The sequence below is a fragment of the Melanerpes formicivorus genome, unplaced genomic scaffold (genome assembly GCF_026170545.1).
Source record: "Melanerpes formicivorus ecotype bairdi unplaced genomic scaffold, bMelFor1.0.p_v2 SCAF_1, whole genome shotgun sequence".
In the NCBI taxonomy this organism is placed as follows: domain Eukaryota; kingdom Metazoa; phylum Chordata; class Aves; order Piciformes; family Picidae; genus Melanerpes; species Melanerpes formicivorus.
Window position 1 is genome coordinate 61,345,262 of NW_027142353.1, and position 27,343 is coordinate 61,372,604.

Consider the following 27,343-nt stretch of genomic DNA (forward strand, 5'->3'; position numbering starts at 1 on the left):
TTTTTTGCATTCCAGAACAATCACTCTCAAAATGTAATCTGCAGGCTCAAGTAATGTCAGATAACTGCTGTAACTTCTCTTTGGTCATAAGAAGCTATGCTAATTTCTCTATATTGAAACACCGTCACTACAAGAACAAGAAGCAATTGTAAGAAGCTCTGAAAGTTCCATTTTCCTTGAGGACAATGCAAATTTGTTTTTGAAGCTACATACTCCATTACTCCAAACAAACACACACACTAATGACAATGTTTTAGCAAGAAAGGTAGGAGTAAAGATATTTCTCTTGGCTGAAACAAGTTCTACATAAATAACACTCTGCTGCCCCTCCTCTCTCCCAGCCCTTTCAAAAATGACATATAATGGGTTACTTAGAGACTTGCAGTCAAATAAAATGTTCAGAATATAGTCAAAACATTTGAGGGCAAATTATGGATCTTGGTGGGCAAACTTTCAGAAAGACAGACAAGCTCCTGCTGGCTTAGAAGACCAGCAGTGTAAAAGAAAATGCTCCCTGATGGATTAGGTGTTAGATGGCTGGCATGTGTAACCTCTCTTCACTTATAGAAAAGGTGACACTAACTCGCTGTGTGAAAAAGCTACATCTGTAGGAACAAGAAACAATGTTAGAAGTTCTGCCATTTCCCTTTCACTGCAGGAAATGCAGATGAGGTAAAAGTTACCAACACAAATCAAACACACATTAATTTCCTTGAGAGCAGGCAAAACTGATTTGCTTGTGTGCTTCACACCATTACCCTTATTCAAAAAAAAACAAAAGGCCTAATATATTATCACTACAATAGTTTCTAAAGTTACTCTGCATTTTTACACCTGTGCAAAATGCATTCTGATCTGCACAATTCACCAAAGCTCAAAGTCACACTGTTTAAAAATCATTTAACTGATTTTTTTTTTATAGATACAATGCAATGGTTAACATTCTTGAACTAAGAAAGCATAAATAACCACAGAGTTTCATATACTTTTCAAAAGTAGCAGAGAGGTGATATGGAAGAAATAATGATCTCCTACTTGAGACATTGTATTTCCTACTTAAAAATTTGTACTTCAAACAATGGAATCTAATCAAATTCAAAGACTGTAAAAAAAAGAAAAAAAGGAAAAAAAATGAAAAAGACAACAGCCAAAACAAGACAGAAATCACCAGAGAGACAGTTCTACTTACTTAAGGAAGTATCTCTGCCCAGATGGCGTTTTAGCCATCTCCCAACCTGGCGGCAAAGGTACGTCATCAGGGATCTCAAATGAAGACTGGCGGAGATGCTGCGAAGATGGAGCTCCGGGTCCAGTCACTACTCCGGAGGGTGTAAGCGTCCCTGGAGAAACAGCTCCCAGCTGCAGTGATGCTGGAGAAGAATGAGCTCGGACATGCTGTGGGGTCAGGGCTCCTGCTGTCCCCGCATCAGTGCTGGCCTGCCAGGAGTAAAATTGTTACCATTTAAGATTCTTGTCTTTCAGCAGAAACGCAGCTGTCAGAAGGCATTTCCCTTTAAATAAACCTTTCCCCAAAAATCCATAAATCATTCTAAAGTTCTGATTATTTTCCAGTTGTTGTTGTTGTTCAAGAAAGCCTCCAAGGTTGGTTAATTAGCATCACAACTGCCCTTGTGTAACTCGCAAAATATTGACCGAAAGTATGTGCTAAGTGCCTTCAACTTTCTCTTGAAACCTAAAGTTCTTATGCTTGATAGAGATTAAGAAAAATACATGGCCACAGTCAGCAGACCTCATACAGCATATGGTTCCTTACTGGACTGCACCCACTCATCACAATCACACCCACTTTCTGCTGGAGGAGTTCATTTCCCACTCTCCTTTTGAAATGGGTGTATGGGGGTGCAAGGACACCACACATACAATCCTCTGCAGAGGGTTGATACAATTACTCAAGGAGAAAAGCAACAAAGAAATGCCAACAGACATTTGCAGTGAGCTCCAGCAGTGGAAGACTCCTCAACCCAACCACAAAAAATATAAACAGCCTATACAACAAGACAGAACACAAAATTCCCTATCCCACACACAAACTGCACTTTTAAGGGTATTGGGAGCTTATGAAGAGTCTTCCCATGCTTTATCCAAGGCAAAGCTTCAGCAAACTGTTTAAATCACTCAATCAGAAATGATTCACAAAATCAGTTACCAGTTTTAAGTACAACAAAGTCCCTTGCCAGCAATAATTACACATTCACAAAACAAAAAAAGGCAGTTCTGAAAAAGTGGATTAAAATAATGCTGGCTTTTAAAAAAAATGTACTTACAACTTAATCAGGTTTGTAGATGCATCAGAACAACCTGGGCACCTATAATGGGATGCATGTATCAGCCCCTGCCACACCTTTCTACATGAGTTATTGCACCACATGAGGCCACACTTACATACTCTTCAGACTGAGAATTCTGTTTCATAAAAATCAAAAATCACAGAATCAAGTTGGAAAAGACCTTTAAGATCTTTGAGTCCAATCACCAACCTAGCACTGCCAAGTCTACCATTAAATCATGTCCCTAAGCCCCACACCTACACTACATCTCCACGCAACCACCTGGGAAGTTTCTTATACTAAATTGGAAACTAATTATCTTATGTTTGGGTTTCAAGCAAATATGCAAGTTGCATATCAACTGAATTTGAGACAATTCTTGGGAAACAGGGAGAACTGCAGAAATGTGAAGACATTTTCTGCTTTTTCTTTGAAAAGACCTTTCCTGTTAGTTTTTGTGGCACAACTAAGCAAAACAAAAGGAAAATGAAAACAGCCTCATTTTAAAAGACAATCCACAGTGAAGCAAACGATTCTGTGGCTTTAGCTGGACTTGAAGTGTTGTATTTTAGGAATAACTGACTGGTACAAGGAACCAACTATATATGCATTACAGATGAAGAGTAACTAACATACACAAGCAAGACCACAGGATGTTAGGGGTTGCAAGGGACCTCCTGAGATCATCGAGTCCAACCCCCCTGCCAGAGCAGGTCCACAGAATCTAGCGCAGGTTGCACATGAACGCATCCAGATGGGTGCATAAGCTTAAAAGTACAACTTGTGTCAACGTCACACACATTAGGTGCATTTTGGAGGTGACAGCTATTTAACTGCCGTTACTGTATTTTGACTGTATTTGAGACACAGCACCAAGTGCTAGCTGAAATGCGTACCAGTTCACTTCTGTGCACAATGGAACTGCGATATGATCCTCAAGATTTAGCAAAAATTACAAGTAATAACCTTATTCCTCGCTGGATTTCAGTATGTTATTAAAGATCTGCGAGTCAGAAGCAAGGAAAACTACAGAAGCAACTCAGCCCCACCCCTTTCCATTTTCTTTTCAGTCTTCCAGTATGAAAGCCAGGCTGATTTTTTCGAGTGTTTGGTAGACGAATTAACTCTTAGGCTGAGAGAGTACGTGCCAAGGATCAGCCTGGAGTGAACTTCTGAAGCAAAGTTATAAATTCTTCAAAACAGTAGTTTAATAATGGAAATGTTGACAGACCCTTAACAACAAGAGTACCATGCACCAGTACACAGAGCAAGTTTCACTCCTACTGGCTGCACAGATAAAGTGACAATAGCCGACCATAAACCCTACTTTATAGCTTAGCAACAAAGTTCATTTCTTAATGAAACACTGGAAGTAGGCACAGCCGCCTTCCAAAAAAAAGTTGGGAACAGCGGTCCAAACGTTAACTTTCAGTCATATTCGCACCAACACTTGGGTCACGGCACAAAAATCACTCCGCTTAGCGACCAAAACCTCTCGGAAGCCGAACACCGGCCCTCTCCCGCATCCCCCTCGGGACGGCCCTGCTGAGGCCTCGGCAGCCCCCAGCCCTGATCCGGGCTCCGAGATTTGCGACTTCAAGCTTCTCCTTCAGAGCAGTTCAGGCAGAAACTCGGAGGACCCTGGACGTCGCTAGCCCCGAGGGGTGGCTCGGAAGTTTAGCTTCTTCAGTGCGCGTATGGGGGGCGAGGGGTTAATCCTACTCAACTCCGAGCAGTGATGAAATGGTGGGAAAACTACATCCATATTGTTTGTCGGAGCCGGGGAGAGAGATTGGCACAACTTCATTACCTCCCTCCGCAGACGGACAACCTCAAGGCACAGGAGGATCAGAACTCAAAGCGAAATTCGCCCCGCCTGCCAAGCATTTTCACACAAGTTTTCAGAGGCTCTCCCCTCGCCACCGCCGCCTTCCCGGCCAGGCCGATAGTGACTGCGGGACTCGCCGAGGAGCGGATGTGGAGTCCGAGGCCCCGCCGGAGACCGGGCCGGGGCTAAGGGCCGCCCGCCGCGCTACCGGCTCCCCTCAGCGCCCCGAAGCGCGGGAGGAGGCGCCCCCGCCCCTGGGGAAGAACAAATACAGAGGGAGGGGGATGGCGGCAGGCGGAGAGAGGCGGACTGCCCCGCAAGGCAAGGGATACAGAAAGGGAGCGAGCACCCCGGCAGCCCCGGCTAGCTGCCCCCCCACGCCGCTGAAGCTCACGAAGGGCGGATTCCCTCACATGCCCCCTCCCCCCTACGCCTCCTTCAGAGAAGCTGGCGGCAGCAGGGAGAGAGCTAGCTCAGGGCCGGGCCGCCCCTCGCCTCCCGCCCGCCCGCGGCGCGGCCGCCCCCTCCCCCTCACCTGGCGGGAGTGGGCCTTGGGCTCGGGCGGCTTGAAGAAGGAGTCGGGAAGCTTCCGAAGCCGCATGGGCAGCGTGTGAGGCACGTTGGCGCCCTTGGGGTTCATCACGGCGTTGAACAGCGCCTCCAAGTCGGTCTCCGAGTCGCCCCGCACATGGACGATCTGGTGCCCCGCCGGAGGGGGCCCCGCGCCTGGGGGCTGCGCCGCGCCGGCCGGGGTCCCCGACACCGTGCCCGGGGGCTGCGACGGCTGCTGCTGCGAGGCCGGGGATTGCGTTGCCTGCGGTTGCTGCTGCGGTTGAGGCTGCCCGGGATCCATGGCTCCGTCGGGACCCAACCCCCCCCCGGCGCTTCCCTGGCGGGGCTCGGCGACTCAGAGCCCAGATTCCCAGCCCCGCATGCCCCGTTCCCCGGGCCGCGGCTCGTCCTGCTGTCGCTGGTGCTTCTCACTCCTCTGCAGGGAAACCGACCCGGCCGCAGTAACTGGCAAAACAACTCCGACCGTGCGGCGCTTCCCTGAGCCCGGCCCAGCCCGGCCGGCGCCTCTGTCCCGGCGGCGAAAACTAACTCACACAACACACCAAACAAAAGTTCGGAGTTACGCCCGCCCGAATCACTCTCCGCCGCCGGCTCCGCCCCTCCTGAGCCCGCCCGCACCGTATCCGACCGAGGCAGCCTGTGCTGCGCAGCCTTCCTGCGCGGGTCCGTCCGCACCGCCTCCCACTCGGGGGGCGCCCAGCGCGAGGGAGACCCCCTAGCCCCGCGCAACCCGCACCCGCCTTACACCCGGGCTTGGCAATCACCCCTCCGCCCTTCCCTGCGCTCCCGCCCGGCCGGCCTCGGCTGCCACGGAGCGGTACCGACAACCAGAACTTTTTTTTCTATCCCGAACTTCTATCCCAACTTCCAGGCGGCCGCTCCGCCAGGCAGTGGGGAGGGGCGGCCGTGCTCCCCTCCCCCGTGGGCCCGGAAGGGGGTCGGGCACCCAAACCCCCGCCAACCGCCGCCGGGTGGGGGCTGCTCCCAACACTCATCCCGCAGGCGGGGACTGGGCCCGGACTACCTCCACCTCGCTACGACCAGCCCCCTCCCGCAGCAAGGGCAGCTGCGGGGCTGAGGCGGTGTGGCCCAGCCCTTCGCGGGGCGAGAAGACCGGGCCCAGCCTGGCAGCCCTTGGCTCCCGCTTCACCTGGCCGTGGCGGGCGGCCGCGCCCCGGGCGGCACTGGCTTTCCTCGGGGCTGTTACCAAGCGGAACGAAGTGGGGGTCGGGGGTGAGGGGCAGTGGAGTGTGGGAGCAAGGGAGGTCGGCCAGGCCCCCTGACAAACTTTCTACCGATTCCCCAGGGATTTCACCGACTCTGGAGGACTTCAGTGTTGCAGATCTGAAAAAAAATAAGTTCATAAAGAGAAGACATCGAGAGAAATACCTTTTATTAGATAGAATGCCTAAGGGAAGACAAAACTCAGGAAAACAGCTTCAAGAAGTATGCCTTTTAAACACTGAAAAACTTCTGTCACTAACCATGTTGAACCATCTATATGGAGGCATAGCTGTACAGAGCAGGTAATCAAAGAGCAATTTTCTTTCCGCCTAAGAAAACGGCAATTTCTACCTGAAAGCATGCAGAGGAGGCCACTTCCATTATAAAACTGGAGAACAGTCAGGTTTGTAACTAGTAGCTAAATAAGTCTGCACCAAAACAATGATACAGAGTGTGCACGTGTCGCTTGCAGGGGTCCACAATCAAGTAGGCAAAAGTCTGTTCGTGGCTTTTGCTTGAAGGGTAACATAGGCCATAGTCATCCTGTGAGGAGGTAAAAAAAAATCACCCCTGTATTAGCAACAACCTGGATACTCATGAGAGAATTCATAAATCTAAATGAATGTCTCCTTGTGTTCCAATTGTAACAGCTTGTTTCATGGCAAAATAAATACATTGTCGCTTATTGAAGCAGCATCATGTCTCTAGGAGATCGGATCCTGCCACTACAAAGTGCACAGTACTTCTCTCTGAGTAGTTCAAATAACCTTGAGGTAAATTTAATATTAATGTAAAATTAGATATGTAAGCATGTGCAGACACAACTAGACACTAAAATGCAGATTATTAAACTTACAACAGTGCAATCATAGTTCCTCCAAAACAGAAATAGATGTAGGGATTCAATATATAAAGCTGTTCTTTTTCACTTAACATTTGCTAATGCATCTGTTCAGTTTCAAGTATTGGTGTCTGAGGAAAACCTTCATTACAGCTCTTACTGACAACTTTGAACTGTTACTGAAAACATTTTGTGTGCCAGTCCTCAGAAAGTGGTTGAAGGGAATCTAGGCACCTAGTTCCAAAATCCTCCTTCTAAATAAAAACCCCACATACAGCTGACAACTAATGCTACAAAAACTGGGCTCTTGAACTTAACACCCTGCATCTGCCCACATCAATGGAAGTTTCAGCCTTGACAGGATGGCACAGCTTGACACACACTTCAAATCCAGTAGGGATCTAGAAACTAGCTGGATTTGGGGAGAGTTGATTATTTTTCCAATTCAGTCAGTATATTTGTTGACCTTTTAGATGTTCAACTACTATGTAGCTGACACCTTTTAAAACATGTAACAGTTTCCTCCTGCTCCCCACCACCTTCATACAACAGTTGAAGAGACGTAGATTCTGGTCCACTCTTTTTCCTGCGAGAAACTACTTTATTGCTTATAATGTCTGTTTTCTCTATGAAAATTTTCAACTCCTGGACTACAGACTACTCTGGAGTAGACCGTCATTAACATGCAATCAGTCATTAAACTTTTTTCCCATTGCTATTGCAGATCCCACTCCTTCAGTCCTTATGGCTTTGACCAATGTCAGTTGAGGTTTTGACTCTTAGAAAGCAGTGTGAACACACACATCCACCAATGCAAGAACAAAACTTAAGTCTTGGTGTAATGCATTTCAAGAACTTCAGAATATACTAAACCTGGTATAAGGAAAATAATGACTATAATCTAATTAGATGAAAAGGGTTCTTAAATTCAATTAGTAGAAGTAGTCACAAAACCCCTAGAATACTTGAGCTCTGGAATTTACACAGACTTACTGTGGTTTTCAGAGCAACAGAGGATGTGTAATCATGCCAGTTTCATGTGTACTCTGGACTTCAGACATGCGGGAGTGTAATGACTGATTTATTGATATCAAGAATGGGATCATTTGGGGTTTTGTTTGTAGCAACACGATCAGCTGATGATTTAAGAGTATGTATGCATAGCATAATACAGAAATATAGTGCTGAACTGCTCTCAAAACTGCATAATCTAATCAACCATGTATTTTTAACACTTTGTGAATACACTATGCATTATGCTGATTTCTAACGCTGCCATAGTTGAGTTCAGGTGAAGAAAGTGCTCAAATACCAATTAGCATCCAAATACCTCAGCTGTAACAGCCTTTCATGATATGGAATGCACACAATTTGCCGGAGTGTTGGGAGTTTAAACAGAGTGCTTGCTCACAAGATTTTTCTTGTGATGCCCATGTCTATCGAGTTTAGATGCTAAACAGATACAGAGACATTTATATCTCCACTCTAAAACCTTGAAATATTTACATCTCCTATAGTGTGCTATTTTTTGATGCTGTTTCCAAAGCAAGGGCTTCTTAGCCACAGCTTAAAACACAAACCCAAAAGTATAGTGTCAGGAGGGTGTTACATTAAGTTACTCATTCCTGCTCCATCTGTACTTGTGCAAATCTATGAATATAGTTATTTGTTCATTTATTAATCCAGCTTGCAAAAAATGTGTTCTGGCTACTGAGCTGGTCTTCAAGTCACTTCTACCACACAGCTTTTATTCATAACAGGCTAAGAGGGCATGTCTATTTCTTTCAGATACAACCCCAGAAAACATAATGTAAAAATTGTCAGCTCAGTATTAAAACTACAATAATACACTCTACAATTATTTACCCAATGAAGTCAGAAACTGCAGGAATGCTGTTGAGAGAAACTTTTCATCACAAGTTTGTACTCTAGTACATGCCCTTGCTCTAATTTCCAAGTAGAATTCAAGGACTTTTGATCTATGGAGCCATCAAGCCATCTAGATGTAGTTGTTTATGCTTTTCTCTCAAAATAGAGAAAATTCTTCAGGATGTTCTTTAATGCAAATAGAGAATTTTAGAATTCTCCTTCACCTCAACCAATTTTCAGAATGTGCTGCAAAACCCAGTTTTCCCCCCAAATATACAGCAAGGAGAGCCTGCTCTGTATTTACACTGGATTATTTCACCCACCCAATTTTTGTTTTCAAAAAGTTGCCAAAAGTTTGTCTTCCCTCCTCCCCAACACTGTGGCAAAGACAGTTAGGGAAGCTTTGAAATATCATGCATCTACCTAAACAGAAATCTGCAAAGTTCATATTAATACAATTGACTTGGAGTTGGGGAGAAAAAATTAATACCAGAAGAACATAAAAGGTATCAGGAGTTTGTTTTGTTCTTTTATTTTTGTTACAGTCTGCAGAGGAGGTTTTATACAGAGAGAGTGATTGCCAATTAGAATGGGCTGCCCAAGGAGGTGGTAGAGTCACCATCACTGGAGGTGTTCAGGAGGAGACTTGATGGGGTGCTTGGTGCCATGGTTTAGTTGGTTGGGTAGTGTTGGATGATAGGTTGGACACGATGATCTTGATCTCTTCCAACCTGGTTAATTCTGTTCTAATAGATAGGCAAATTTTGATACACCCATAAAGTGCTTCTTTTCAAAAGCCTTTTATGAATCACATAGCATTTAAAAGGTGATGACCCACAGATGAACAACTCAGCTATTGTCAACTTACAGGGAAATTTGTGTAGTTTGAAATGACATCACCTAGTTCTTTTGAAAGTGGGTATGTTATCTGACATTTAATTATTACACATTGTGGTTACTCAAGAAGAATTTGGTGTAGTTCATTGTATTGTAACAATTAAATGACAGATATGCTGAATCTAGTAAACATGAAGCCAGTTTTCAAACTTATCTTGATGGTAAGTGTGTGATTTTGTAAGAGAAACAGGAATGAGACTTGACAAGGGAAGTTAGCAGTCATCTCAACACCCCAGCCTTTTTGTATACTAAACTTCCTTTCAGTCTTTAAAGACACAAATGCAGTACAAGCTACTCAAAAAGCTCTAGTAACATTTCTAAACACAGAACTATACCAAGAGTGCATTCTTAATCCTTACTGCTGCCTCAAGTAGATCTAAATCAGTATTACAAGACCTAAAGATGTGTGGTGGCTTTCCCTCCCCCCCCCCCCCCCATAAACTAGTTTCTGGATGACTGTTATGACTTCAAGTGTAATCCAGTAAATCTATTTTTAGTGAGCTACCAAATAAAACTTTAGTTGGTGGTAACTGATGAAGAGTTAACAAAGAGGTCAAGAAAACAGGATGAGATGAGGGGAAAAGGATGACAACAACTATGTGAAAATCCCTTCAAATGGAGTATTATGCTTATTTGTGTCAACATCACCGCATTATTTCATGCTACATACAATACTTCCAGTAAAATCCTGTACTAAAAATTATTAATACTTACATATGCAGACACTCTGAAGACTGTAGAAATAACATTTATTTCTTTTGTTTCAGGATTCTTTTGAACACTGAAATACAGGGGGAATAGAACATATTAAATATGTGCAGAAAGCAGTGAATATTAGAATACTTCATTCAATAAACAACTTAACATATGCATTGTATTCTTTTGAACACTGAAATACAGGGGAATAGAACATATTAAGTATGGGCAGAAAGCAGTGAATATTAGAATACTTCATTCAATAAACAGCTTTTTAACCTATGCATTGTATTCTCACTCACATTTCATCAAGGTCAAATTAATAGTCATGATTCAGCTCGTGTCACATTGAGCACTTTTAGATAACGTGGATATGATGACAACTAATGTGGATATTGCTGAAAACTACTTAATGTATGTAGTCACCTCCTTAGGTTCCCCCATTTTCAGCTACTAAATCACAGCAGGATTAACAATGCCAGATGACTCCATTATGAAGTTTGTCTTTTGGTAGTTATGAAAAGTTATTTAGTTGTATTTTCCTCATTTGTTTTAAATATTCTTTGAGAAGAAAACCCTGCAAAGTCAACTGCATCTTAATACATGCTGGTGAAGAAATGCAGGCTTAAACTATAATTATATATTAATTAGAAATTAGCTAATGTCCATTTTCTTCCATTGGAATGTTGTATACAGGGGCAGCTGTGCCACTTAGGATGGTATTCTGAATTTTTCTGTTTAAGTGTGGTGTGGAGACTGCCATTTCTTCCATCACAATTACTAACACCACCAAGACAGTACTGCAAAGCATCCAGGCATCTCAACATCTTTTAAAAGCAAGTTATTTTTAAATGTGTCAATTTTCCTTAAATCTGCTTTAAGGAACACTTACATTTCTCCATAAATTAGCCTGTGCAGCTTCTACTCATTTATCTAATTTCACAGATTCTTAGTTACATGAACTCACTGTGGAGCAGCTGAGCTTCATAAATTCCATACTGATACAGTTGGAAGAAATGCATAGCTCAAAACCTGTTTGTCACAAACACATTCAATTCCCTGGAACGGTCCCAGTGTAGCTAAGTTGCTAGAAGAGGAGTTGGTCACTCTGGTTATAGTATTTTCTGTATTAAACTGGCTTTTATTAGAACATAAAGTGCCACGGTTTAGTAGTCGTGAGGTCTTGGCTGACAGGTTGGACTTGATGATCTTTGAGGTCTTTTCCAACCTTATTGATTGTAAGATGTGTGTTAAACAGCCCAGTTGTACACTGCACCAGCCCCAAGCTGCCTGGGACAGCAGTCTCCTATGACCACTGCTTTGCAAAGCTTCTTTTTGTAAGACAAACAAACCCCAAATCAAATGTCATCTCTGTTGATTCAGTCTCTCCAACCAATAAAAGAAACAGACTCTTCAATTAACTGATTTCATCTGTAATGACAGAGTCATGTATGAATTAAGCCTATAGTGTGAAGTTGATCTTTCCGGTGGTGAGTCAGTAGAGGAGGCTTTCTCAGAATTTTTTGTTGCAACTGACATTTTGATATACTCAACGGTGGATTAAGATTGTATTGCTGAAACTAGTACTGGCCCCAGTTGTCTGCCTTACCACCCCTCTGGGGATTTACTTCCTTCCCAGCAGGGACAGCTCAACTGGTTCATGACTCAGCCTCTGAACCACTGAAGTTTACAGCCCAGCGTATTGAGGTAAACTAACACGGATGTCAGTTTATGCTAATGTACTGGGCTGTAAACTGCAGCCTTTCAGAAACTGTTTAAATGTCTCTGCTGAAGGAGTGACAGCTTTTAGAAAAAGGTAGAGAGGGGTTAGCACTTGCTTCCATGTATCACCACCCCCAAAAGCTAGAGTTGTATTTAAATTAATCTGGCTTCATATTCTGGTGTCTGAAAACAATGCTTTTGATTTCTGGTTTCTTGTTTTTCATATCTATCCAGAGTACCAAAATAATGCCTTCCTGTGTATCCCACTGCCTTCAAAAGAATTTCCCCTTGTGATTAGCTTTCTTCAAGTAATTCTTCAGCCTGTTTAGTTTTAGTATTTTGGTTAGTTTTTAAGGCAAGATAATATATCTGCCACAATCAGACAAGATTCTTTCCTTGCTGACTTGAAAGAAACCAGCAGGTTGCCTTTGACAGTCTGGTTTGCTCTATTTCCTTAAAAAGAGTCTTAATACCACACTTTGTTCCTTCAAATTGTTAACTTCTAAACCATTCACTGAATAGGGTAGCTTCTTCATCATTTTAATGTGCATCTATTCTCTTTTATCAAGAATATCACCTCTCAATTCAGTTTGGGCTCTATTTCTCTCCTAACCTGACTGACAGTATTTTATTAGGCTTTCCAAACATACAAAGAACTCAATGTTTTCACATAAATTCATTTATTATGGGGGAAAGAGCATGGAGATGGGACAGAAAGAAGAGAATGACTACAAGATACTCTAGCATGAAGAGACACTGTCAGGAAACTCAGGGGTTAAGTACAGAAGACAGGATTTATCAACCAAGATTCATAGATTAATTGACAAGTTTTAGTCATTTAAGCAATACTTTGAACTAAACAAAAAATACTATGAGAAAGACTTTGGAATTATTTAGGTCACACCAGATGCAACACAACACTAAAATTCTGGACAGATTCAACTCATCACAGGCTAATTACTGCTGTGTTAGAGAAAGACAACAAATTGCACATCAAGCCATTGGGAAGGAATCATTACTCTTTTCACAAAGGAGAAAACACCTGCCATTTAGTAGTTGTATTTGGAAGTTCCTAGCTGTGCTTGTAAAATATCTAGAGTGGTTAATTTCAAGAGATTATTGCATTCTTTCAGAACAACACAAAATACACGGAAAATGTTTAATTAAATTAGATCCCAAGCCTTTTGATGTTATTTTGAACACTAATGCCTTGGAGTTAGAAGCCAGGAAAGGCCAGAAGAAAGGCTGTAGGGAAGAGAAGTGGGGAAAAGCTCATGACAGGTTTGCCATGCCCAGCACTAAAGACACTTTAATGGAACTCTTCATGCCAAGGCTCTTTTCCATAAGAAAAATTGTTACAGGACCAAATTGTGGGGGTTTATACCTTTATGAATATATAACAATTACACTGTTTATCTGTGGGGGCTAACTTTTCAATGCACTAATAACCACAGTGCTATCTATTTGTTTTCCACCAAGTCTTCTGAGCCCTCAAAACAAAGAAGTTTAAGTATAGTTCACTAGAATTTTGTAAACCATGAAAAGTTTGTAGTACCACTTTAGAAAGACTAGAAAGTATCTGATGAGACTGCAGTCCAAGGTGAAAAGTAGTCAGATGCAGGACAGCAGTGGAGAAAATAATTGAGAGCAGCCAGTATTTGACAAGAAGTTGAAGGTGAACTGTTTGGCAAACAGAATTTAAGAGACCACTACTTTCACTGGCAATTGTTTATTAAATATAGGAGGCCATTAAAAAAGTAATTTTCATTACTTTCTGGTGATTTGTACAAAAATGAAGTAACAGTGCACAGCATGGACTAGAAACTAGAAGTTGCATCAAGACTGTATCATGAATGCCTCTGCAGAGCTGCATTGCTTATCCTTTCCACTGACTTTTTGTCAAAATGGTGGTAACAAAACAGCATTTTGGATAACCTGGAGACAGGGGAGTATGAGACAAGGCAGGAGACAGCCATGATTGGGAAGGGAAAGGGAAGGTCTGAAATGTCAAGATCAAAAGCTTTTCTCATAGGACCAACAGAAAACCTAGAATCAAAGGAGTAAGATAAAAGGTACAGTTAAATCATCAGTTTCTTTTTCAACTGTTACTGTAATGCCAGCTCTACTGGCAGTGAGAAACCAAGAGCCAGTTATAGGCATAAAAATGGAGGGACATGCAGCAGATGAATACTGAAGATTAGTTGTATCGCATGGACTGAGTAGATGTATTTAAAAATTTTGGAGGCTAGAAAGCAAGCTGCCAACTAGGGGGGTGGAAAAGGACAAAACTAGAAACAAAAACACCTAAATGCCAAAATACAAAGGAATGGAGGAGTGTCCCTTGAAAGGTATCCTCCTGATACTGCATACATGACAGGACTGTATGTGTACAGGACAGAGTAGCACACATGAAAAATTACAGAAACACATAAAGAGTCAGTAAGAAACAGGTGGAGAGTATAGAAAAAGTAAACCTTGAAAGCGAGATGAAAACATGGGGGCAAATTTGGCAGATGCTTTAGTTTTTAAGATAGAATGTTTGGGGTTGGAAGGTACCTTTAAAAGTCACATAGTCCAACCCCACTGCAATGAACTACTACTGCAAGAACTACTTGACATTCTTATCAAATTTTACAGGAGAAAAGAGGTAAAAAGGTTTAAAGGAGATAAGAAGGTAAAGAAAAGGAGTAGTTTAAACTTGAACATGTTTAGAAGAAAACAGCAAAGGGAAACAAAGTGAAGGCACTGATTGGATTTGTGCATTGTCCTAGGTCAATTCAACAGTACAAGAGCAGAAACAGCTACAGTCATTGTAGAGCCAACTAAACCCAAGGATTAGAGTAACAAGCAGTTTGTTTCAAGTGCAGAGTGATCAGTTTAAAAGAAAAGGGAGGCTAGAGCTGAAGCCCTGATGGATCCTTTGATATCATATTCTGTATTTTGAAGAACTAAATTGATTTCGATGTATGATATTAAAATATCAAAAATAAGCACACTGGAGAGCTCTGGTGGCTTATTACAGTCTTCAAATTAATACATGCAATAATATAAGTTTATTATTTCTAGAAAAATCTTCTTGGAATACTGATAAGAATTTGCCTGGTTTAGAGGTTTCTCTAAAAGTATCAATTGTTTTACAGCTACTTTAATAATTTATTTTAGATAACCCTGGAAAACAGCCCATGAGTAAATCCTACACCCTGAAAGGTACTGACCATGAAAAAAATCTGAGAGCTCCTTAGAAGTCATTAAAGATTTGTAAGCTTCTTTGGTTATGTATGCCCAAAAAAATCCCCAAACCAGCAAAATATTTTGTTTGGATACAGGAATCTATACACAAGTGCTACAACAGCAAAGAAATATTCAGGTGTTTAAGAATCACTGGATCTAATAATTTCACTGTATCTTTGTTTCAGACATAACTTTTAATCTTAAGTTTATCCAAAGACAGTTTAAGAATAGAGTTCATGACAACTACATCACAGATGAGTTTTTCCTAACATGCTTGTGTTTAAACTTAAAATAGGAGAAAAAATAGCAGTTGGTCACAGTGTTCCAAATAGAGATGAGAAGTAAAAGCAGCAGATCCTACTTTAAGCAATTTGAAGCCTTTGTAGTGTACATTGTCATGCATCACTTGCTATCTACTTTATATAGTTCTTGTACTATCTCTCATTTCAGAGGTCTGCAATTGTTTTCCATTGTTCAGGTTAATATTGTTCTTTATACTATCCTACAAGTATTTACTGTCAGTGACAAAATAGAATCTAAAATCGTAACAACATCAGTAATATTATTGATAATAGTCATATTCCCATTAGTTTAGCTAGGAAGGAGTCTGTGCATAAGTGATAAATACATTCAATTTCACACTAACTATGAAATAAGCAATGTTTTCAGTTGGAGAAGTCAGTATATGGATATATCAAAATGGGGCAAAAAGCTGCCTTTTTCCCCCCCCTTATTTGAATTACCTCTAATCTGAAAAAAACCAAACACCAACAACATAACAAAACAAAAAAGCTCCCCCCAAAAAACCAACCAACCCAAATCTAAACAATATAAGATTCCAAAGAGCTCCATACACCAGACTTGGCAAAAAATGTGCATTAGTGGACTGTTGTGCACTAATGTCATGTTATTAGAGAGATTCTACCCCTTAGCTTAGCTTTACACTGCAGTAAGTGTATTTTTGGAATTAAAAATGCCAAAATCCAACTGTATATTTTTAGTAAACAAAACAATATTCAGCTGGGAAAAATATATACAGAACAAAAAAATTCAACTAATTTATTTAGCTCTTTTAAGGAAAAAAAAGCTTAAAAGTAGTCCATGACTTAATTGTTGATACTTTGTCAATGACAGTGGGAACATAATCTGGTTCCAGTGCCACACCACATTTTCAGTACACAATTACAGAAACAAGAATCTTTAAGAATGGGAGCAAATTGTAAAATATCAATGTCCATATATACAACATAAAAGGTTTTTAAGTGGGACAGGTGCCATTAAGATTGCATGTATTTTACAACTGCACAACTACACAGCATCTTGACAGCTAAGGACAAATAAAGTTGCAGACTGATTAAATTACAACCCCTTTTTTGAAGCAGAAACAAATTCACATTAAAAAGTATTTATGCACAGCACATACACAGAAATAGCAGTTTTATGTAACAGAAAACACTCACCTCACCAAGTCTTTATATAGTGCTTTTGTAGTTTCTAAGTATGGACCAACTACATCTTCAAACTGGCAAAGAGTTCCTCCAATGCAAAGATGCTTAAAAAGACAGAAGAGAAATTCCTTGCGATCCAGTTGACTGAATAAGTCATAATGGTCTGAGTCTTCTACAAGCAAGGCCTTGTAGAACATGAAAACAACAAAGAAGTCAAATAGATGAAAGTTTCTTATTTGAGATTGTTTATAAACAATGCAACTATTTTGTGTGCCAAAGTTATAAAATATAACTATAACAAAATATTTCCATTCCTAGATTGTATAAGTACTTCACTCTAAATTCTACTTCCAATGATGCAATTCTGTTCAAATTTTATAGATACAATACAGGCACAGATTTGTGCCCACAAGACATAACAGAAGTTATTCATTGTTTAATTGCTCATCAGGCTAACAGAATTATCAATATTCTGAAAATAATTAGCTATATTTGGTCTGTCAGTCACTGCCCATTAGTTTGTCTTTGTTCACACTGCCTATATTTTCCTTTTTGCTCAAAGGTTACACAATTACCTCACATTTGTAAGGGAATCTCAGTGTTGTCCCAAAGACCACTCAAACTCACTTTGTTCTTCTCTGCAGACTCTAGTGAGTCTTTATCTGTAGCCTGGATTAGCCAGACATGCTATTGAGCTGCCTCCATCCATCTCACCTGCCTCTTGTTGCAGTTTTATGTGAACACAAGGAGACTTTCTAGCTTAGTCCCAACACTGCACACTGTACAGGTGGGTGGGAAGGGTAACTCAGTATGACTACAAGACATTTGAGTCACCTCAGCCAAACTATAGAAGCCAACCTAGGCAAACGTCAAAGCTAGAAATGAGTTTACTGCTCTCTGGTCTTCTTTATATCATTACACAACCTGAGTAAAAAGGGGTCAGGGGAGCAACTGTTGTTGATGTCTACCTCACATATTCCAACCCCTTTCTTGGTTGAAGCAAGAGGTGGCAGGCAGGAAGGAAATAGGGAGTGTTGCAGCTAAGGGCCGCCCTCTGATGCCAGGAGCTAGACAGTTTGCTGCCCCCTACAGTCTGTCCTGGGGTGCCGTCTAACTTTTGACTTGGTTCCTGGAAGACTGGACTCTTAATCCTGTCTGCCATCTTAGGTTTTATCAACAGAAATCACATTAGTTTCAAACATGTGAATCTTTCAACTTTCAAGTGGAGACACATACATCCCTTTCAAGGGAAGGAAAATGGAACTCCAATGATTGATTTTAAATGTTGCCTCTAACTTTCCTACCTCAAATATACTTAATTTTCAAAATACTTTTCACATATACCAAACTTATAAACAAATACATAGTATTGTGAACTGCTAGGCTGCAAACCACATCTGAAGTTCAAACATGAGCTTCAGTTCCCTCCTTTTCCCAGAACTTTACAAGACAGACCAGTATTTCAGGCCACATCCTGTAACCAGTGTCACTGGTTCAGGTACATTGCCTTCAAAGGATTTGCCAAGTGCAAATGAGTGCAACTCTATAATTATTAAGTACTTATGTTGATTATATATACAAGGAAGAGCAAAATCCAGTTCTGCCACACTGTGTTTTGCTAATGCTAAACAAACAAGTAAAAAAATTGTTTCAGCTTATGAAGTCAAAAGAAACACAGGGAAGACACATTGATTAAGAAGGTGCCACTATTAGAGAGATTCCTTTTCAGAATAACTTGCTCTCTGGCACCTCTGCTGGAGTGCAACAAACAGATTTTACCTTCCAGGCCTGCTCAGAAGTTGTATTTATTCTTATTCCAGTGTTACACTGAAAAATAATGTACTTTTTCCAGTTTTCTCCCCTTTGCTTCAGTGAAAATACATAAAGATAACTTTACTTACATGCCTTCACATATAACATGGTCAGCATTCCTAGCTAGAAATGCATCAGGATGTAACTATTAAGTATATTCAATCTCATCGACTACTTGTAAAGTTGAATGAACCCACAGCTCTGGGTACCACGCAACCTCTCCTTTGGCACTATTTCTTTTCCCCTTTTATGCAAATGAATAGAATAGAATCAATAAGGCTTGAAAAGACCTCAAAGATCATCAAGTCCAACCTGTCACCCAAGACCTCATGATTAGTAAACCATGGCACCAAGTGCCATGTCCAATCCCCTCTTGAACACCTCCAGGGGCACTGACTCCACCACCTCCTTGGGCAGCCCATTCCAACAGCTAACAACCCTCCCTGTGAAGAACTTTCTCCTCACCCTGAGCCTAAGTAGTAGCTACCTTTTCCCCCATGCACACCTAAGCACTGACTACCTCAGCTGAGGGTGAATAGAAGAAGGTTGTATCTTTTTCTCCCATCTAAAAAGGGAAGAGGGCTCACCTGGAGAATAGCCATTGCTCTCACATATTCAGGGACTGCTTCAGTCATTTCTATAACATGGTAAAAGCTATCATTGACAGCCATGAAAAGTATGTATTGTTAGGGAAAACACACAAAACCCAAAAACCCCTGAAAGATTCATAGAATGGTTTGGATTGCAATGGACTATAAAGATCATCTAGTTCCACACACCCCTCACCACAGGCAGGGACCTCCTGCACTAGACCAAGTTGCTAAAGGCTTCATCCAGCCTGGACTTAAGGTTTCCAGGGAGGGGGCATCTATGACCTCCCCAGGCAACCTATTCCAGTGTCTCACCACCCTTATCATAAAGAATTCCTTCCTAATCTCTGGTCTAAACCTGCCCTCCTCAAGCTTCATCTCATTCCCCTCATCCTATCACAACAAGCCCTTGTGAAAAACCCCTTCCCTGCCTTCAAGTATGCCCCTTTCAGGTACTGGAAGGCTGCTATAAGGTCTCCCCGAGAGCCTTCTTTTCTCCAGGCTAAACAGCCCCAACTCTCACAGCTATGTGGTTACATTAGACTATTAAAAACTACAATTAATTATTTGCTGCTATACTGACCTTTCTTAATTCATCTGGGATGAGAATACCATCATAATAGTCCTCATAACACTTCACAATATGTCCACTTTCTCTAACAACTCCTTCAGAGTATAGCCGGTCAAAAAACGCCATGGAAATCTGTGTACAGGGCACCACTGTAGCTTCAACTTTTGTCACTTTGGAACCTGGGATATACAAGGAAGGCTTTCTTGCCATAAATAAAATAGGAGAATTTGCATCTACTAATGGTTTTACAGTAATTGTTATTTGTTAGAGTGTCTCTAAGTGATTGTGTGCCACATTCTTTAAAGAAAATGCAGAGCCACAGAAGCATGCTCAGTCACACAGTCCCTCAGAAAATAAGGCAAGCTAAGAAACAAACCTGCATAAAGAAAACATTTAACCCATCTGAATGCTGCCTTCCATCCAGGCTCTATTCAATTCTGTGCTAGATGTGTCTGCTCCCCCTGTTGGTAAATACTATTTAGAGTAGAATAAACCAAACCAGGTTGGAAGAGACCTTCAAGATCATCACATCCAACCCATCAACCAATCCAACCCACCCAAACAGCTAACCCATAGCATCAACCAAAACAAGCCACAGAAGAAACACCATGTGAACTGAACATCACATGTTTAGAAAAATCATATTTCACATCCTAAGCCTTCAAGAATCTGAGGACAAATACCCAATCTGGCATGAAGTACAGAACTCCATAGCTGCTAATAGCACCCCACAAAGGGCAAACAAGCATGAACACAGCCCTGATGAATTTTTGCTTTGTTAGGTATTATAGCTGAATGTTTTGAAGAGTTACTTGGTAGCTAGTGTAAGCTTTACTAACCAGCTATTTCAGAAGATGAAAAAAAGCACTATCAGCACTTCCCATATGAATCCAGAGTATTATTGTCTGTAACCAATAAGTGCAGAGAACCTTTTTCCATATTTTTTCTGTTTTCTGTGCTTGCAAGTTCTCCAAGGCTTGATCCCATTGCTCACAGACATCTAGTGCCACTTGAGACACCCTACAGCATTTTCTTTGAGGCATCAGTCTATAAGGGCACATATCTTTTCTACATACAGTGTTACATCTACAAATCTGTCTGCATGGTGTTGGGTAACTTATGGCATCCCAAATAGCATTAGACTCCATGTTTAGGAAGCTTTGGACTCAGTCCAGTTCCATCTGTTCCCTACAGTCCAAATGTTCTGACCAAATGTTAGAACATCTTCACTTCTCCAATTCCCCCTCGACACTCTTCAAAGTACTTCTGAACAGGAGAGGGAAGGAGAGCACAAGTGAGCATGCAACACAAGGGCAATGTGTCTCAGCAGAGATAATATTCACAGCATTCCATTAATTTAGCCTTCTCTGTTCTCCTCTGCAGATTCCCTTGATGGGAGGCTGGTCAACATCATCACAGAATCAAACAGTTTTTGAGCGTATAATTAAAGATAAAACTAAGTGCTGTCCTGACAAACTGACCAAAAGGATCACTAAAGACAAGTGTCTAGGAAATTCAGGCAAGACAGTAGTTCAGGAACATGCCAAAAAGGGCATATATGAACCATGATGCTTCCAAAAGCACCTATCATTTTGTTCTGATCCTAACCTTTGCAAATGTAGCATAATTTAAAAGTTATCTTTTCCCTCCCATCTTCAAAAAAAGTCCCTGGAATTTCTCCCATACATCATCACATGGAGATCATTCATGGGTTAAGCAGGACTGGGATTTCTGCATCCAGCCCCAGATAAACTGTATCAACATGATCTATCAACAAGAGGGGAAAATTAAAAGAGAAACTAAGTTGATAGTTTGAAAAAGTGCCCTACTTAAGCTAAAAATACTGATGTGAAATTTTATAGTTATTCTATTAGTTTCAAATCTACAGAAATGGATAAGAGTAGCTTTTAATACAGAAAAAAAGTTTAGGATATTCTCCTACCCATCCACATAGTAACTATCAAAAAAATAGTCAAATTATGTAATGAAAATTACAAGGAAAAAAATATATGACTTACAGCCTCACAACCTTAGGGAAAAAACCCACATGCTAGAATAGAATAAACCAGGGTGGAAGACAGCCTCAAGATCATCATGTCCAACCTATCATCCAACACCACCTAATCAACTAAACCATGCAACCAAGCACCCTAGCAAGTCTTCTCCTGAAGACTTCCAGTGATAGTGACTCCACCACCTCCGCAGGCAGCCCATTCCAATGGCCAATCACTCTCTCTGTGAAGAACTTTCATCTTATCTCCAGCCTAAACCTCCCCTGGTGAAGCCTGAGACTGTGTCCTCTTGTTCTGGTGTTGGTTGCCTGGGAGAAGAGACCAACATCTGCCTGTCTACAACCTCCCTTCAGGTAGTTGTAGAGAGCAATAAGGTCACCCCTGTCTCCTCCTCTCCAGGCTAAGCAATGCCAGCACCCTCATAGGGCTTGTGTTCCAAACCCCTCACCAACTTTGTTGCCCTTCTCTGGGCTCATTCCAGCAAGTCAACATCCTTCCTAAACTGGGGGGGGGGCCCAGAAGTGAACACAGTACTCAAGGCGTGGCCTAACCAGTGCAGTGTACAGGGGCAGAATGACCTCCCTGTTCCTGATGTTAAATTATTTGAGGAAAAAAGAATCTTACCTTTTCACTGTCACTGAGGTCAAGTTATGAGAAATTGAGCTATTTATAGACCTTAAAATTGTTAGGATCTTATGGAGGAGGAAAAGAAAATGAGAGACACTTCTGCTTTGAAACAAGATTTTTATGAAAACTTTCAACAGGAAAAAGAATCAAGAGCTTTGCAATCTCTTTAGGGGTTCAGAAAAACAAGTTACAAATGGAAAACTTTGAGTACACTGGAAGCTCCTATTCTCCATTTGAAAGGTGACATTTGAAATCAGAGATTTAAAGTTTCCTGGAAAGGAGTGACCAGTTTTAACAACACTGTAAAAGTGAACAATAAAATCAGAAGAAATGCTTTGACAACTCTGCAAGCAGAAAACAGAGCTGAGAAGTACTGAAGCAGATTAAGGTTCCCATAACAGCTAGCTCTGGAACACCTATAAAATGCTGCCAATATATTTTAAGTGAATACATTGCCTATCTAGCATGGATCAGATAGAGCCCAGATTAGATAATTTCTTGCCAGATCTCATAGAATAAACCAGGTTGGAAGAGACCTTCAAGGTCATCGCGTCCAACCCTTCAACCAATCCAACCCACCTAAACAGCTAACCCATGGCACCAAGCACCCCACCAAGTCTCCTCCTGAACACCTCCAGTGACGGCAACTCCACCACCTCCCTGGGCAGCCCATTCCAATGGGCAATCACTCTCTCTGTATAGAACTTCTTCCTAACATCCAGCCTAAGCCTCCCCTGGCGCAGCCTGAGACTGTGTCCTCTTGTTCTGGTACTGGCTAGGTATATTTAGAATTCCCTCAAAGTTTAAGGAATATCTTTACCTTAGGGAAACATCATTCAAGTTACTATCTACAAAGCAGTTTAAAATAGAAGATTCATAATGTAAGCTCAGTGCTCTATATTAAGAAGTTCGTGTTTCTAAAGTCAGAAGTGCAGCTTGGTTATAGATAGTTTGAAGTTGCATTGACAATTTTTTTTGCAAATGATAATCTATAGCAGTAGTCTCAAAAAAAAAATGCTGATTTAAAATTACCTTCCAGATTTTAAAACTTCATTCCAAAGACAGCAATCCTTCGTACATATGGCAACTCAAGAATCTTTCTTCAGCAAATACTACATTTCTACTTACACAAACAGGCAGTAACCCTAGACCTTTGAAGATAACTTTTCAAGTGTTAATTGAGCTTAAGCAGATACAGCCCTGCCTCCTCAAGGCTGCTGACAGGTGCAAGGGCAGTAATGCATCCAAGGAAAAATACTATTTAGTTTTCATTGCAGCTATTTAAGAATACCAGACTCAAAACCTAAATTAACATGCATCAAATCTGTTCCTTTTGCTGCTTCAATTTTAGCAATGAGAGTAACAGATGAAGGGGGAACTTAAAGCAGATGACAAAACTATGAGGTACTCTGCCTTGCAGCTATGAAGAGGGGGAAAATATCCCTACTGCAAAAGGCAAAAGTGTATGGTATGAGAGTAGGTAATTAAGTATCTGTCTGATCAGATGAAGCAGATCAGAGAATATCCTTGTGTATTTTTTACCTACAATGTTATATTTCAATTAATGTTAACATTTGAGTCCTTTCTACCAGGAATCCCAAAACAAGGAGAAGCTGAGAAGAGAGGCATATGTTGCAGTCTTTGGGGAGCCCATGTTTTATGCCACCTTTTGATCTAACAGATGGAGACTGAGGGTATTACAGTCTGATAATATTAAGGTGTGGATGAAAAACAGTCATAAAAAAAGATGTGATTATATAGAGGCAAAAGAAAAAGTTGTAAAGAACTTTTAGAAACAGATTTTAAAAGGAGATAGACAAGTAACAGAACTAGAGATGAACATTAAACCATGCACACTGAATTAAAAAGACAATTTCTTAGTGAGCAGAGGCGACCACAGGCCAGAAAAAGACAAATGGATTATGAAAACAAATGCTCTCACAAGGCAATATCATATTGATGTTTTATATAATGCTCACATCTTTCCATGGGTCCATAAATACTTTCTGCCCAAGCTAATGTTTGGGAGAAAGGAGGTTTCTAGGAAACCTCACTTATAAGGAAATATCCCCCCTGGAACAGAACAACACCACCAAAAAACCCAACAAACAACAACAAAAACCCACCCACTACCTTAGCATTTTTGTTTGCAAGAGAATAAATGCAGTATTTGAATCAACCTAAATTATGTACTTCTCTACAAAGCAAGGCAAGCTCATTTTCAGTATTTTCTTTCAAGATCAGGAAATTGTTTGCAAAAGAGTTACTCTACAGTGATAAGGAAATGGTATATTTGGATTAATTTATCAGCATGTCTGAAGAAGAAAATATTAGGAGATTATTCTTTACCTCCTCCCACTCAAAGCTACTTCTTACTATATTTAAAAAAAATGCACATGAAGACTAAGTATAGAAAAATGTGCCAACATTCCTCACCAAAAATAGGCAAAGAATAGGAAGATGAAACTTTAAGAGCAAGTGGGGTATACCAGCTGTTCAGGATTTAGAAAGGGAACCCTTCCAGTCCTCAGGACAAAATGCATTACTTCTAATGCATTTCCTTATTGCTGCCAAGGAAGACAGAGCAGAATCAGGAGTTAAGCCAGGATACTTGGCAAGTGACCTTCCATTCTTAACACAAGGTATGTAACCTACTGACCTTCACTATGGGGGCTGGCAAGGTCTATGACTTAGACACAGGACTAGGCACAGAGCCTAAAAAATTCCTTGCAGGAAAAGGTTTGCCCAGAGTGAATTTTTTATGCATTTTTTTTTCCCCTCCTGTTTGCCAAAGTGAAAGAGGTACCCAAACGGGACTCAAGATACTTGCTGCATCTTGCATATTTCAATTGTTTTAACAGCCAGATACAGTGTTTGGAAAATGGAATTTGCTGACAAAAAGGTGGCAATGCCTAGTGTCACTGCATATAGTGGGGAAAAACCTATGCCAATTCCAAAGAGCTGAAATGGAAAAAAATTAGTAAATTCCCAATGCTCCATTAAATATTTACAAATAGTCAAGTTTCTGCAGAGAAACCAAAAGAACTGAGGACTTCCTTTTTCAAGTATTCCTACTAAAGCAAGAAAAATTCACTTTGGAAATATCAAAGTTCATGTTATGCCTAAAATTCCAGAGCATTATCACATGCCATTTCCACAGAACTGTGTCACTTAGCAAAATTAAAAAAAATGGGGTTTAATGTGGTGCCATAAAATCATGTGCTGTTTGCTTTTGGCCTTTCTCCTTTAGTGTCTTGCTTCCATCTACAGAAAACCAAGTGTTATAAGCAGTGAACCATATGGAAACAAAGCACAAGTCAACCTTATGCCACAATTTCAACTAGGGTAATCCATTGAATAGTTTTCTTCCTGCAGCTAGATCACTTTTGTTGTGCAGAGAACATTTACAGAAGCTCAGAGCATACTTAATAATCAACTACCAGGTTGGAAGAGACCTTCAAGATCATCACGTCCAACCCTTCAACCAATCCAACCCACCTAAACAACTAACCCATGGCACCAAGCACCCCATCAAGTCTCCTCCTGAACACCTCCAATAATGGTGACTCCACCACCTCCCCAGGCAGCCCATTCCAATGGGCAATCACTCTCTCTGTATAGAACTTCTTCCTAACATTCAACCTAAACCTCCCCTGGCGCAGCCTGAGACTGTGTCCTCTTGTTCTGGTACTGGCTGCCTGGGAGAGGAGACCAATATCTGCCTGTCTACAACCTCCCTTCAGGTAGTTGTAGACAGCAATAAGGTCACCCCTGAGTCTCCTCCTCTATCTAATCTTCAGCTCTCTCAACTTAAATTGTAACATAGTGATAATCTCAGATCTGTCCTGAACTAAGCGATTGCCATCTATAGAAGAATGTCTGTCTCCAAATACCATCTGAACAAGGTTGTATATAATCCTGCCATTGGTGCAACTGATTATGTCTAGATACATGATCAGGTCAACTGGATGTCACAGACCACTTGAAAACAATTCTAGTAGCTTGGGGGTAGGGACCAGTGCAGGGGGTCAAAAGATAAAAACAAGTGTAGAACATGGCAATGTATTAACAAACTAAGTAAGAATATTTAGTAAAAGAATTCATTCCTTAAGAGATTTCTGCCTTGTGAAGACACACACAGATGATCATTACTACAAAATAGCAACAGCAGATTTATTAGTTGAGATTAATTCATTCTAAGTTTACCCAATGTAGTCCACTGCCCTGAAGCTGAGAGCAACTTTAAACTGGAGATCACGTTTGGGTCATTAAAAAATGCCTGCAATATTGAAATAAGAGAATACATGTTAATGAAATGAAACAAAATCCTAGTTAGTGTGTGCAGTATTAAGGTTTTGCAGTAGAGCATTTTTACCCAAGAAAATATAAAACACTTCTGGGAAATCCCAGGAGATAAAGAAAATGGAAGAAGAGATGCATGCCACATTGCTGAGGTGAAAAACTGAATTCTAGGTATGACTGTCAAATTTATATTTTGCAAGTAAGTTTGAAGCTTGGATAAGTGTAGAGACACCCAAAAATTATTGAACAGTTACAGAAGAAATCCAGGAGTTGCTAACAGGCTGGAGATGATGTTCCAGAGTAAGACCCAAATTGTTTATGTTACTGATTTATCAGATTTAAAAAGACATGCATAGGAATGCTGGTGGCTGACAAGTTTAAGTGATTCATAAGCCAATTAAGAGAACCTACCCTTATGCATAGGCATACAAGCAGAGTGACTAATCACTGAAGAAACTCCTAAGAAAATTATGGATTTTTCTGTCTCTACATCAAATTTCTTTCCCACATCTCTGGGATACAGAAAAATCAGCCTATATAATGTAATGGTCTCTTTGTTCTCAATTCACAGCAACTCAAGAGTTCATCACTTCACAATGATATGTATAAATTTTTTACTTCAGACAAGCACTGAGAATGTAAATGCATATTTCGCAGCTTTCAATCATTTGAAATGTGTATCAGTGGGTGCTGAAATGCTGCTGGATATCTGTGTGAATTTCTTTAAAATACAAAAAGGCTGAATTCTTTATCCAGGATAATGATATAAAGTAGACATGCAACAAATCCAAAGGTTGTTTTTAAAACCACAG

General features: G+C 40.9%; 2 protein-coding genes across 13 annotated transcripts in view; both read right to left on the reverse strand.

Moving 5' to 3' along the window:
- Nucleotides 1–5,515, reverse strand: part of YAP1 (Yes1 associated transcriptional regulator) — a 112,922-nt gene extending 107,407 nt beyond the window's left edge. For 2 of the 8 annotated variants that reach the window (XM_068145130.1, XM_068145117.1), the window contains exons 1-2: nucleotides 4,652–5,515; nucleotides 1,190–1,437 (exon numbers count right to left, since the gene is read on the reverse strand). In XM_068145130.1, the coding sequence (XP_068001231.1) occupies nucleotides 1,190–1,437; nucleotides 4,652–4,969 (566 nt within the window). In that variant the 5' untranslated portion in view covers nucleotides 4,970–5,515. The remainder of the gene's footprint in view (nucleotides 1–1,189; nucleotides 1,438–4,651) is intronic. The other 6 variants (XM_068145123.1, XM_068145140.1, XM_068145080.1 and 3 more) reach the window with 6 other exon arrangements.
- Nucleotides 5,516–6,071: 556 nt separating this feature from the next.
- The window catches only part of CFAP300 (cilia and flagella associated protein 300), a 28,297-nt gene continuing 7,025 nt past the window's right edge, over nucleotides 6,072–27,343 (reverse strand). For 3 of the 5 annotated variants that reach the window (XM_068145182.1, XM_068145153.1, XM_068145172.1), the window contains exons 3-7: nucleotides 26,436–26,508; nucleotides 19,603–19,769; nucleotides 16,630–16,802; nucleotides 10,235–10,301; nucleotides 6,072–6,456 (exon numbers count right to left, since the gene is read on the reverse strand). In XM_068145182.1, the coding sequence (XP_068001283.1) occupies nucleotides 6,325–6,456; nucleotides 10,235–10,301; nucleotides 16,630–16,802; nucleotides 19,603–19,769; nucleotides 26,436–26,508 (612 nt within the window). In that variant the 3' untranslated portion in view covers nucleotides 6,072–6,324. Of the gene's footprint in view, nucleotides 6,457–9,200; nucleotides 9,370–10,234; nucleotides 10,302–16,629; nucleotides 16,803–19,602; nucleotides 19,770–26,435; nucleotides 26,509–27,343 lie in introns of those variants that run through there. The other 2 variants (XM_068145162.1, XM_068145191.1) reach the window with 2 other exon arrangements.